General features: G+C 53.4%; 2 protein-coding genes across 4 annotated transcripts; one reads left to right on the top strand and one right to left on the bottom strand.

The window, feature by feature from the left end:
• Positions 1-150: 150 nt before the first annotated feature.
• Trappc14 (trafficking protein particle complex 14) lies at positions 151-4499 on the top strand. 2 transcript variants are annotated; one of them, XM_028859628.2, is made up of 11 exons: positions 157-734; positions 987-1082; positions 1182-1311; positions 1423-1509; positions 1641-1761; positions 1858-2005; positions 2310-2392; positions 2479-2642; positions 3134-3288; positions 3433-3626; positions 3741-4499. In XM_028859628.2, the coding sequence occupies exons 1-11, from the start codon at positions 321-323 to the stop codon at positions 3892-3894; spliced, it is 1746 nt and encodes a 581-aa protein (XP_028715461.1). In that variant the 5' UTR covers positions 157-320; the 3' UTR covers positions 3895-4499. The 2 variants fall into 2 exon arrangements, with proteins under 2 accessions (XP_028715462.1, XP_028715461.1); XM_028859629.2 differs by lacking the exon at positions 3741-4499 and having other exon boundaries at positions 151-734; positions 3413-3525.
• A 364-nt stretch (positions 4500-4863) lies between these two features.
• Positions 4864-9267, bottom strand: Lamtor4 (late endosomal/lysosomal adaptor, MAPK and MTOR activator 4). Of its 2 annotated transcripts, XM_028859630.2 has the most exons (4): positions 9160-9267; positions 8630-8710; positions 5438-5555; positions 4864-5172 (listed from the first exon to the last, which is right to left on the bottom strand). In XM_028859630.2, exons 1-4 carry the CDS (start codon positions 9160-9162, stop codon positions 5075-5077), a joined length of 300 nt encoding a protein of 99 aa, XP_028715463.1. In that variant the 5' UTR covers positions 9163-9267; the 3' UTR covers positions 4864-5074. The 2 variants fall into 2 exon arrangements, with proteins under 2 accessions (XP_028715463.1, XP_037054254.1); XM_037198359.1 differs by lacking the exon at positions 8630-8710 and having other exon boundaries at positions 9160-9253.
• Between the last annotated feature and the right edge of the window lie 2887 nt (positions 9268-12154).

The following is a 12154-nucleotide window of genomic DNA, read 5'->3' on the forward strand; positions in this document are numbered from 1 at the left end:
ATTCTACCCAAAGAAGCCTGTCAAGTCTCCTACAAATGCCTCAGCAGTCTGCATTCACGACCCCCTCCCCGGTGGCCCCATCCATGCAACCTCGGAGCTACGCCCCTTCCCTTCCCTTCCGCTTCCGGTTTTTCTCCGGTCATTCAGCCCCGCACCCCAGTTCCGGCGCCGCCGGGTCTGGGTTCCGGGTTCGTTTCCCTGGTTTCCGGGCCCGGCTGGTGTCTCCCGCTGCCGGGCGGAGCAGCGGCCCTCGGGGGGTCGGGACTCGCCGGCCGAGCTCCCGCCGGCCCGGTGTCGGGTCGCGTCGCCTTCCCCGCCCCATGGAGTCCCAATGCGACTACTCGATGTATTTCCCGGCCGTGCCGCTGCCGCCACGCGCCGAACTGGCTGGGGACCCGGGCCGGTACCGGGCGCTGCCCCGGCGCAACCATCTGTACCTAGGGGAGACGGTCCGCTTCCTGCTGGTGCTGCGCTGCCGGGGCGGCGCGGGGCCCGGCGTCGGGGGCGGCGCGGGCTTGGCATCCCGAGGGGCCTGGACCGAGCTGGCGACTGCCCTGGCCGCCCTGGCCTCGGTCAGCGCCGGAGGGGTGCTGCCAGGGGGCGGCGGCGGCGCCGGCGACCAGGATGCTGAGCCCCCGGGGGGAGGGGACCCAGGGGGCGGGGGCTTGTTTCGAGGCTGCAGCCCCCTTCTCACCCACGGCCCGGGCCCTGCTACCTCAGGGGGAGCGACCACGGTGAGGATCTCGGGGTGACAAGGGCTGAGGGGAGGTTGCTGGGGCCACAGAGGAGGCAGTTTGGGGCATGGACTCTTTAGGGACCTGACGCAGGAAGGAAGGTGACAGACAGCATTGTCCTGCCTTGCAGAGGGACCTAAGGCAGGAAGGGGATGACAGCGAGAGGAGGGCGTAGACTTGCCCTGTCTTGCAGCGAGGTTGAAGAATCCTGCATCTTTGATACTGACTTCTCACCCCTTTCATAACCCCTAGCTGCCTGTGGAAGAACCGATCGTGTCCACAGATGAGGTCATTTTCCCACTCACTGTTTCACTGGATAGACTGCCCCCAGGGACACCCAAGGCCAAGGTAGGATGACAAAGCTGGAGCTGTTGCCCTGTAATTCAGACGACATTTCAAGACCCGTCCATCAGACCTGAATCATGGTCCGATGGCTCCTGTACCCAGATTGTAGTGACCGTGTGGAAGCGCGAGGTCGAGGCACCGGAAGTCCGAGATCAAGGCTACCTGCGCTTACTACAGACTCGATCTCCTGGGGATACTTTCCGCGGAGAACAGAGCGCCTTCAAGGCCCAAGGTGGGTGGGGGAGAGGAGGAAAGCTAGAGCTTGGAGGAGGGGTAGGTTGGAGGGGCCAGACTGGAAGGGAAGAGCTGTAAGGTCTGATTTCTTGCCTCATTCTATCTGCAGTGAGCACCCTGCTGACGCTGCTTCCCCCTCCAGTTCTGAAATGCCGGCAGTTCACTGTGGCTGGAAAACACTTGACCGTGCTCAAGGGTGAGCGCATCTGCAGGCTCACGGCTTGAACAGCAGCAAGGGAGGGGATTGGAGGGCAGCGATGGGTCTGTTTTGCTAGGTAAGGGGGGCGGGGTCTCACTGCTCTGAACTGGGCTGGTTCCCCTACACAGTGCTGAACAGCTCTTCCCAGGAGGAGATCTCCATCTGGGATATCCGAATCCTCCCCAACTTCAACGCCAGTTACCTGCCTGTCATGCCGGATGGCTCTGTACTTCTGGTGGACAATGTCTGGTGAGGCCCTGGGGAGGGGCAGGGACGTTGAGTGGTGGGGACAGAGATGGGATATGGCGAGCTCAATGCACACTGCCTTCTTTTCTTCTGAACTAGTCACCAGTCTGGGGAAGTCTCCATGGGCTCCTTCTGTCGGCTTCCTGGTACCTCTGGCTACTTCCCCTGTCCACTTAGTGCTCTGGAGGAACACAACTTCCTGTTTCAGCTGAGGGGGGGTGAGCAGCCCCCTCCCGGGGCCAAGGAGGTGAGCTGGAGTGTTCGCATAAGTGATGAAAACAGAGGGAAGTGGGGATAGGGTTCAGTTGGTGGTACTCGCTTGTGTACCGAGCACAAAACCCTAGGTTCTGCCCTCAGCATTCAGGCGTGGTGGCATGTGCCTGGGATCCTAGCACTTGGGAGGTAGCAGGAAGTTCAGAAGTTCAAGGTCATCCCTAGCTATATAAGGAGTTGCAGACCCGTCTCAAAGAATAGACAATGGAAGGGAAAGTCCATGGGCTTAAGAGAAGAAAACTCTGACCATGGGAAGTCTCCCTTTGTCCTGTCTGCAGGGTCTTGAAGTCCCCTTGATTGCTGTGGTTCAGTGGTCCACCCCAAAGCTGCCCTTCACCCAGAGCATCTACACCCACTACCGGTGAGTGTGTGGGAGACCCGCCAGGCACTTTTCCTGCTCACCTCTGCCTAACACATACACCCAGCTTCCTCTTCCACCGCTCCTAGCCTGCCCAGTGTCCGCCTAGACCGTCCCTGCTTTGTGATGACTGCTTCTTGTGAATCCCCTGTTCGGACCTACGAGCGGTTCACTGTCACCTACACGCTGCTCAACAACCTCCAAGACTTCCTTGCTGTGAGGCTTGTGTGGACCCCGGAACACGCACAGGCTGGTGGGTCACCTACCAGGCTGAGACCTTGTCCCCTGGGAGGGACAGGGAAAGCAAGTGGTAGGGTAGTGAGAACAGGTCCAGGTGCCGTCAGCCCCACCTCAGTGGGTGACTGCAGTACCCAGATGGCTCTGCCGAGTACCTGGCTAGTCATCCAGGGTCACAGATGGGGTGTCAAGATAGGCAGTGGGCAGAGACACTGGATCTACGCTTTCTGGTACAAGTTACTAGCTCTGTGGCCTTGGGTAAGTTACTTTGTCTCTCTGGGCTTCTGTGCTCTCTAAAACTGAGTAAATAACCTCTCATGGCTTGTTACGCATATTAACGAGTTAGCGCACGATATTGGTTAGAACAAACCTCAGCACACAGCAGCATTAACTACCATTGTCTGTAACCCTCAGCAAAGATAACATTTACTCAGTTTACTCCACAGAGACCTATGGGAGCTGAGGAAGACTGTCCAGTGCTCACGGGTACCTGCTTTCTGTCCCCAGGAAAGCAGCTGTGTGAGGAAGAGCGTCGGGCCATGCAAGCAGCCCTAGACTCCATCGTCTGCCACACGCCCCTCAATAACCTTGGCTTCTCCCGGAAGGGCAGCGCACTGACCTTCAGTGTGGCCTTCCAGGCCCTGAGGACGGGGCTCTTTGAGGTGGGCCCAGCGTTGGGTGGAACAGTTGGGGTTTCCTAGCTTCTAGAGGGGAAATGTCTTAGGTGGCACTGGAAGGCTGGGCACAGGGAAGGTGAAACCCAGTCCAACCTGGGTCTGTGTGAAGGTCTGCATCTTCCTACCCAGCTGAGCCAGCACATGAAACTGAAGCTCCAGTTCACGGCCAGTGTGTCCCACCCTCCGCCTGAGGCCCGGCCCCTGTCCCGCAAGAGCAGTCCCAGCAGTCCTGCAGTCCGGGACCTGGTGGAAAGACACCAGGCCAGCCTAGGCCGTTCTCAGTCCTTCTCCCACCAACAGCCTTCCCGTAGCCACCTCATGAGGTAAGGGGCCTGGACTGGTGTCAGGGTGGCCAAGAAGGAAGTTGGGAGGCAGGAGCAGGGCGCTGGGAGGGATGCTGGGCCCTCCCAGAGCCCACAGCCTCTGTCTTCTCCCAGGTCTGGCAGCGTGATGGAACGCAGGGCCATCACACCCCCCGTGGCCTCCCCCGTCGGCCGTCCCCTCTACCTGCCCCCGGACAAGGCTGTGCTTTCTCTAGACAAGATTGCCAAGCGCGAGTGTAAAGTCTTGGTGGTGGAGCCCGTCAAGTAGCACCAATCTGCTCGCTCAGCTCCGTACACTCCAGAAACCCTAAGCCCCCGGAGGGCTCCTTGTTCCTAGGCGGCGTCTCCCACTGGAGGCGGAGAGGCCCTTCAGGGCTGCCTGTCTGTCTGCTGGTGAGGGACGAGGGCAGAAGCTGTGAAATGGGCAGCAGGGATGCAGCTCGGCCAACAGTATTCCCCAAGTTCTCGTGGGGGGGCCGGCCCCACCCCAGCAGGGCAAGGGGCTGCAGGCGCTCCCTTGTCCCAGTCCTTCCCTCTGTCCCGAGTTTACAGAGTATTCTCATCCTGTTCAGTCCTCTCTGCCTCTGAAATTCCCTTCCACCCACCCGCAGGGCTGAGATTAGAGGGTGGTAGTGGTAAAGGGACCCCAACAATGACAATGACTCTCCTGTCTCAGGGGTTGGGGGCATAGCTAGGTGGCCTCTTTCTGCCCCTCATGTTTACGTTGGCAGCCTGAAGCACTTTAAGTTCCGTTTTCTTGGTTTTTGTTTTATTTTGGTTTTTTTTTTTTTTTTTTTTTGTCTGTTCCTGTAACTTATTCTCTGACTACATCTTCCAACTAAAGTAAAACTATTAAAAGCTGTTCAGGAGGGAGTCTCTGTTGTCTACGTGTTGACTACAGGGGAGGTCACCTTCAGTATACAAACAGCTGCCTTCCTATCCATGATTCTCCAATTCCTAGTTTTACTTAGGTTGGTTTTCTGAAACACCCTAGACTGGCCCTGAAACCGCTATGCAGCAGCCCAGACTGTCTAAAACTTGATGCTCCTTACTTGCCTCTCAAGTGCTGGGATTACAGATGTGCATCACCGCACCTGTCTCCAGTGCTCAGTTCTGGCTGCCTGCTGGTGGTCTTGTCCCACGGATGGACTGAGGTATGGCTGTCTTCCTAGAAGGACCAAGACGGGCACAAAGGTGTGACCTCAGCCCCACCCAAACAAACCATTCTATGCACACGTCCTGAGCCCCGGAAGGGTTGGACTGCTGTTTATTACGCAGAAGGGAAGAAAGGAGGGGATGCTCTTGCCATGGTTTCCCTTTGTGTCTTGCGTGGGGGTGAGGAGGTGGCGAGCACAGGCCCAGTTCCAGCAGCGAGAAAGGTAGAGGACAGTGTCCCCCGTCACAGGCCCCAGCGGCAGTCCACTTCTCCAGCCAGCCCCTTCTGCAGCTCAGACATCAATAGGTTCCCGACCTCGGTTCTGCCTCTTTACCACAAACACCCTCTGTCCGGACACAGTCACCAGCAGCGTGTGTTCACCAAAGACCACTGGAAGGGAAGGAAGCAAAGTCGGTGGACAGTGGCCTCCAGGGGGGTCACAGCAAAACTGGCTGGGGTGGGACAAAGGAGAGGTGGCTGTGAAAACCCTTCCTACCCCTATCACTCGGTTCTCATACTAGAGGATCTCAAACTGAGGGCAGTGGTTGAACCAGGGACCCCAGGAGGAACTGGGAGTCAGTGGGATGGAGCCAGATATTCCTCCCTAAGCAGAGAGGCCTCTAAAAGCAACCCCCCGCCCAAAGCAGGAGCTCACCAGACAGGCGCTTGAAAGGGATGTTCGTGCCATGGTGCAGCCTGAAGCCACAGGCTGTGCTGACCAGCTCTGAGATGGTGCTGGCTGCCTGCTCATCGTTCTCAAGGTCTCCAGATGACTGTATGTGCATGGAGGACGGTAGAGGCAAAAAGTGAGGGACCAGTGTTAGGAACAGATGTCAAGGCACAGGACCGCTGGCTCCCATACTTGTTATGGTCTCCCACAGTCCCAAGTTGCCCAGCACTGGATAAATTCTACCTGAAGCTTCGTTATGGTGGTGTTGCCTTCCCTTGTGCCATCCTGTTTCTCACCCTGAAATGCCAGCCTTTACTTGTAACTGCTGATACCCATGCTGGGGATCAAAGCCTTAGGTATGTTCATCAAATGAACTATCACACCCCAGCCCCTCTAGGCAGGGGCTCTACCACTGAGTCACACCCCAGCCCCTCACTGGGGGATTCTAGGCAGGGGCTCTACCACTGAGCCACACCCCAGCCCTGCACTAGGAGAGGGCAGGTGCTCCACCACGAACACTCTAGCATGGGTCTACCACTGAGTACACACAGCCCTGCACTGGGGATTCTAGGCGGTGCCTAAACTGAGCCACCCCAGCCCTCACTAGGCAGGGCTCTACCACTGAGCCACCCCAGCCCTCACGATCTAGGCAGGCTCTACACTGACACACCCCAGCCCTCACTGGGGGATTCTAGGCAGGTGCTCTACCACTGAGCCACACCCCAGCCCCTCACTGGGGATTCTAGCAGGGCTCTACCACTGAGCCACACCCCAGCCCCTCACTGGGGATTCTAGGCAGGGCTCTACCACTGAGCCACACCCCAGCCCCTCACTAGGGGATTCTAGGCAGGGGCTCTACCACTGAGCCACACCCCAGCCCCTCACTGGGGGATTCTAGGCAGGTGCTCTACCACTGAGCCATACCCCAGCCCCTCACTGGGGGATTCTAGGCAGGTGCTCTACCACTGAGCCACACCCCAGCCCCTCACTGGGGGATTCTAGGCAGGTGCTCGACCATTGAGCCATGGCCCCCAGCCCCTCACCTAGGATTCCTGGCAGATGTTCCACCACCGCTGAGCCAACTGTCAGTCTTTAAAGTCTCTACCTATTCCCAGTCTTCCCACTTGTCCTGTCTGTAGGCTATGAAACAGAAACACCCACTTTGTCTTGGAAACCTTCCTTCTGGCTACTCCTTGGGTAAATGATAGGACTACTGTCCAGACTTCCTCTGAACAATAGTACAGGCTGTCTCAACTTCTTTCTACTGTTTCTAAGTGAGCCATTACTAGGCTTAGTTCCTTTTGCTCTTAGTTTTTCCATCTGTATATTGGGGTCAACAGGACCTATTTTATGGGCTTGTGAAAGTTTCATAAGAAAACAATGAGAGCATTATGTACCTACTTAATAAATGTTCTATATAACTGCTATCAAACTCAGTATCTACAGTCGGGCCATCAAAATTCCCCTTAGCTACCTCCTAGGTCAGCTTCCTTTCTCAATTTCTTATTTGTTCAGGCACCATAGTATTTTCTGGTTTTTCCAGTTCAAAGTCCTGCTGCATGAGTACTTCAGAAAGGTAATATACACCCAGAAGTACTTTTATCTAATTATTACCAACATATATTAACACCTCTACGATGTATTCTCTGGGCTGTGGAGATGGCTTAGTGAATAAGAGCACTTGCTGTACAAGCAGAAGGACCTGAGTTCAAATCCCCAGCCAGGCATGGCCACACTTGTAACCCCAGCACTATGGGGGCACAGACAGGTTAATCACTGGGGCTTGCTCAGGGCTGCAAGCCTAGCTCCAGGCTCAGTGAGCGACCCTGCTTCAAGAAATAAGGCAGAGAGATAAAGCTGGACTCTCGTATCCTGCACTGGCCTCAGCACACGCATGGGCACACGTGTGCAAACACATACTAAAAATAGATACAATGTCTTCTGTCCGTGTTCCTTATTGCTAACAGTCTCATTTCCTACCTAGATGACACTCCTCAAGAGTCTTGTCAAACCTTTTCAGTGACTTATGTTTTTTCTTTAAATAACCCTCAAAGATGTCAAAGCTAGCCACAGGAAGTCCTCCACTGTCAAGATTCTTACCACATCATCCTTCCTGCTCAAACCGTTTCAACACAAACCCACACCTAACCCAGACAAGCACTGACAGGCTCAGGCCAGTATGTCCAGCTCCCAGCCCTGAGTGTTCTTTTTCTCGTTCACAACCTTCTGACCTTGCAGCTCAGCTCAACTTCTGCCTCTAAAGAAGTCTTGCCATTGCCGGGCGGTGGTGGCGCACGCCTTTAATCCCAGCACTCGGGAGGCAGAGCAGGCGGATCTCTGTGGTTCGAGCCTGGCTACAAGTGAGTTCAGGAAAGGCGCAAAGCTACACAGAGAAACCCTGTCTCGGAAAAAACAAAACCAAACAAAAAAAAAAAAGAAGTCTTGCCATTAAAAAAAAAAAAAGTTCTAGGGGCAGGTGAAATGGTTCAGAACATAAAAATGCTCACCTCAATGCCTGATGACCTGAGTTCAGTCCTCAGGACCCACGTGGTGGAAGGAGAACTCACTCCCGAAGGTGCCTCTGACATTCACACCCAAATGTGCCCCCATGTGGGTTTTAAAGATACACCAAATAAAAACATACTACAAGTGACCAGTTGTCATCAAACTAATTGTACGACTTTAGAAAAGTGGTTTTTTTTTTGTTGTTGTTGTTGTTGTTTTTTTGTTTTTTTAGGCAAGGTTACATGAAGTCCAGACTGGGAGTGAACTTACTATGTAGCCAAGGATGACCCTGAACTTCTGATCTGCCTGTCTCCGCCTTTCAAGGGCTGGGATTATGTCCCATCATGTTTGGTTTTATACAGTACTGGGGACTGAACCCAAGGCTTTGTGCGTGCTCAGCAAATTAACTCTCCGAACTGAGCTACATCCCCAGCCCTTTGGTAACAAACCTCTTATAATACCATAAAACAGGAGACTTGGATTCCAGACATTTAATTACTGAAAGCTTACTATATGGCAAGCAGGGAGCCAGACAGAGGACAAAAATAGACAACTGGGAGAAACTGGGCAAGATTTGAAGGGATTTCTGGACCGTGTATCCCACAAGGACACCTTCCCACTACCACCCCCGTCCCGCCCCGTGCGCGCACGCCTTGCTTTTCCACAACGCACCGCTAACACTGCACCTTCGCTCAGCACCAGGTAGCCAAGCTGGTCTGGGATTCGCTCCAGTCCCTGGGTCAGTGCGGAAGTCTAGCGGGTAAAAAAGGCAAGGGGTGAGGAGCGTGACAGCCTTGCAGACCCATCTTCCTCCTGAATAGGGCCCTTCCAGACCCTCTAAATGGCTTGTAGGACTGAGTCTCCATCCACGGTCACTAGTGGACCCCCAAGCTCTTCCACTTGTCAAGTAGGCGACCCAGGAGGCCTTCCTAGCCCCATAGCCCCTCCTCGGGGCCCTTCTCACTCCAGTCCCCTTGTGCCCCGCCCCTTGTGCCATCTAGACTATTCCCCAGCCGCAGAACACCGGGTGGCAGAGCCTTCTCCAGCCCTCCCTGTCGCCTCCCTCCCATCTCCGTTCCCTCTCGGTCCCAGGGTGGACTGGAGGTGACAGCGGAAGGCAGGCCATAAGGGGGCAACCGAAGCTTGGGGAACAGGGACGCGGAACCCTAGGCGTGCACGCCCGCGCATGCGTCCCAACTCACCATCTCAGCCGTAGGTGCCGGGGGAGCTGTCTACCGGATAGGTAGCTTCCGGCGCCAGGCTGGAGTCATGTGGTTTCACTAGCTGACTCTAGCCCAGCCCTTCGCCTGCCGATTGGAGGGCGGATCCGTCATCAGACTTCATCAACCACTGCGGAGCGCCGCTTCCCGGACACACCCGTGGATTGGTTGCATTTCTCCGACCCGGGGAGAGCGTCGGAAGAGTCCGCGAGTTAGTGGGCGGGGCGGGGCGGGGCGGGGCGGGGGCAGGGCGGGACACTCCCACCCTCGGGCTCTACGAATGTGCGCATGTGCGCGCTGGTCTTTGGTGCAGAAACTAACGGAGTCTAGTGATGGTAAGGGAACACTCCTTAGGTGTCTTGCCTCAACCTGAAATGAGGAACTAACGTGAAAGAAAGACGATGGGTTGCATATGAAAAGCCGTTCACAATGTTACTCTTCTGTCTTGAGGTTTAAGAGTGAAGCAACCCATATATAACGAATGGGTAAGTCAATTTTGGGGAATATACGCAGTGGCCTAAGATGAACACAAGGGAATACGGTTCCTGTTGTGCCCTGGGCGCGAGATCCCCCAAAGAGACCACCAGAGACACGAGCTCACCAAAATGCAGAAGCAAGGTTTATTGGAGCAGTTCAATCCCCGGGGCCGGGACCTCATCAAGCCATCCAACACAGTAGAGGCTGGAGGAGGTGCCCGCCCCTCTGCTCAGTTTTTAAAGGCAAAAACCACAAGGTTACATCAGTTAGGGGTGCTAGTACGGGTACAATTCTGATTGGCTCAGGTTTTAGGGGCTTTCCAGAATTTTTGTGTTATCTTACTTTTTAGTTTTGACTGGTTGTTTGTCAAACTTTATAGACTGTCTCCGGCATTGGGGCATCTGTGTTAATCAATTGCTACCAGTTAGTCCCTCAAACATCCTGACTTTGTACTTTTGACCATCTCCCGCATTGGAGCATTCTATGGTTAATCAGTTGCTACCAGGTGGCTCTTCAAACATCCTGACTTTGTCCTGGGACCGATGTCAGCAGCTCTGAGAATTTAGAAACTCAGGCCTGTTTCAAGCTGGGGTGAGGGGCTTGCTTGAAATGGGGGTGCTTTGGTTCTTCAGTCCCGACGTCCCGACGTACAGTGCAGCATGAGAATCTCGAAAACATGATAGAGATGGAGAAAGCAGGCTGGAGAGATGGCTTCAGAGACCACTCAGCTAAATAGCCAGTTCAAAGATAGTCTGAGGCCTGAGCTACCTGCCGAGACCCTGACCAACACACATATACACTTCTGGCAAATTCAGAAAAACTGGAAGCATGTTAGTGGCTGGTAGTGGGGCAAGAGAACAGGGAGAGGCTGTTAATGCGACTTTTTTTGTTTTGTTTGTTTGTTTTTTGAGGGGGCAGGGTGACTGCACATCTTTGTGAATGTGCTGAAGTCACTGAATCCTACACTTTGAAATAGAGAATTTTATTAATTAATGTGTGAATTATACCCCGCCCCCCTTTTCAGTCCTGAGAATTATAGCTCAACAGTGAAAGTCCTTGGTCCCAAATCCTCCTGCTGTAGAAGCAGCAGCTGACTAGAGAAGAGGCATGTCTTTTAAAGTGAGGTGAGGCTGTGACCATCACTTAAGTGCAAACACTTACCTAGCACTTACAGGCCCCAACTTCAATCTTGATGACAAAAATATGGAAGAAGGACTGGCAAGATGGCTCAGCAGGCAAAGGGGCTTGCAGCCAAGCCTAATAACCTGAGTTCGATCACCGGGTCCCACATTGTGAAAGTAAACAACCGACTCCCACAAGTTGTCCTCTGACCTCCACCTGTGAGCCATGGCACACGTGGCCGCACACATACACGCATGTGTACATAATAAATTAATAAAAATAAAAGTATAATTACAATATAAAATTTAATTTAAATGGGTCTGGTAATGCATATCTATAATCCCATACTCAGGAGTGAAGTGGGAGGATCTTGAATTTTATTTTAAGGTAAATAGTGAGATTGTCTCTAAAGAGTTTTAAATTAGTGAAGATTGTCGAGAGAAAGTTATTCAGAGATGTTAAATATGCAAGGCCTTCCCTGGCCTTAGACACTCATGATGCTTACGAATAACATGGGGTTTTTTGTTTGTTTTTGTTGGTTTGTTTGATGTAGGACTTCATGTAGCTTAGGCTGGCCTTGGTTTCCTGACACTCTTGTTTCCACCTCCCAAGTGCAGAGGTTACAGCTGTGTGCTGCCACAGCTGGCTAGGGATAGCTTTGCATTTATTACTCAGAGCATTTTCATCTATACACATACATCTAAAACTTGTTCATAACTCCATAATAGCCCCACACACACACACACTTAATGTCCCTGTAATAGCTCCATGTTGTAGATGGGGGAAGTGTAGAGGTTGAGCCTTGCTTCCAGGCGTACAACTGGCCAGTTGCCAGTTTCTACTCTCAATTTTCTGATGTCAAGGCCAATGCTTGTTCCTTTGCTCTCTGGACTGATTATGCAGTTCTTTAAAACTGCATTTTACCTTTTTAATCGCAAATGACTAAACCATCCAAGAACGGCTAGTATTCAGTGATCTAGAAGGAATGAGGGTCTAGAGAGATGGCTTAGTGGTTGAGATCATGCGGTGCTCGTCCAGAGGACCTGCGTTTGGTTCCCAGCACTCATGCCAGGCAACCCATAAGCTCTAGCTGTAGGGGGTCTGGTGTCTTCTCTCTTCAGGCCTTTGTGGACATATGCACATACATGCGCGCGCGCGCGCGCACACACACACACACACACAGACACACACACACACAGACACACACACATGCACACTTTTTAAAAAATAAGAATAATTTTTTTAAAGTATTTATTTATCTACTATGCATACAGTGTTCTGCCTGCATCCCTGCAGGCTGGAAGAGGGCACCAGGTGTAGCCTGAGTTTTCCTGCCTTGCCCACATTCAGGACAAATCTCTGTCACCCGCCAGTCCCA

This window comes from Peromyscus leucopus, chromosome 23 (assembly GCF_004664715.2).
Source record: "Peromyscus leucopus breed LL Stock chromosome 23, UCI_PerLeu_2.1, whole genome shotgun sequence".
NCBI lineage: Eukaryota > Metazoa > Chordata > Mammalia > Rodentia > Cricetidae > Peromyscus > Peromyscus leucopus.

What these genes read in the sequence shown, in the direction of transcription:
- Lamtor4 (XM_028859630.2), bottom strand. An exon ending in GCGAAGGTGCAGTGTTAGCG is followed by an intron (nt 5,556 to 8,629) that starts GTGCGTTGTGGA and finishes ATGCACATACAG; the next exon opens with TCATCTGGAGACCTTGAGAA. An exon ending in CCCTTTCAAGCGCCTGTCTG is followed by an intron (nt 5,173 to 5,437) that starts GTGAGCTCCTGC and finishes CTTCCCTTCCAG; the next exon opens with TGGTCTTTGGTGAACACACG.
- Trappc14 (XM_028859628.2), top strand. Translation starts at nt 321, where the DNA reads ATGGAGTCCCAATGCGACTACTCGATGTATTTCCCGGCCGTGCCGCTG. An exon ending in AGCATCTACACCCACTACCG is followed by an intron (nt 2,393 to 2,478) that starts GTGAGTGTGTGG and finishes CACCGCTCCTAG; the next exon opens with CCTGCCCAGTGTCCGCCTAG. An exon ending in TCCCGTAGCCACCTCATGAG is followed by an intron (nt 3,627 to 3,740) that starts GTAAGGGGCCTG and finishes GTCTTCTCCCAG; the next exon opens with GTCTGGCAGCGTGATGGAAC.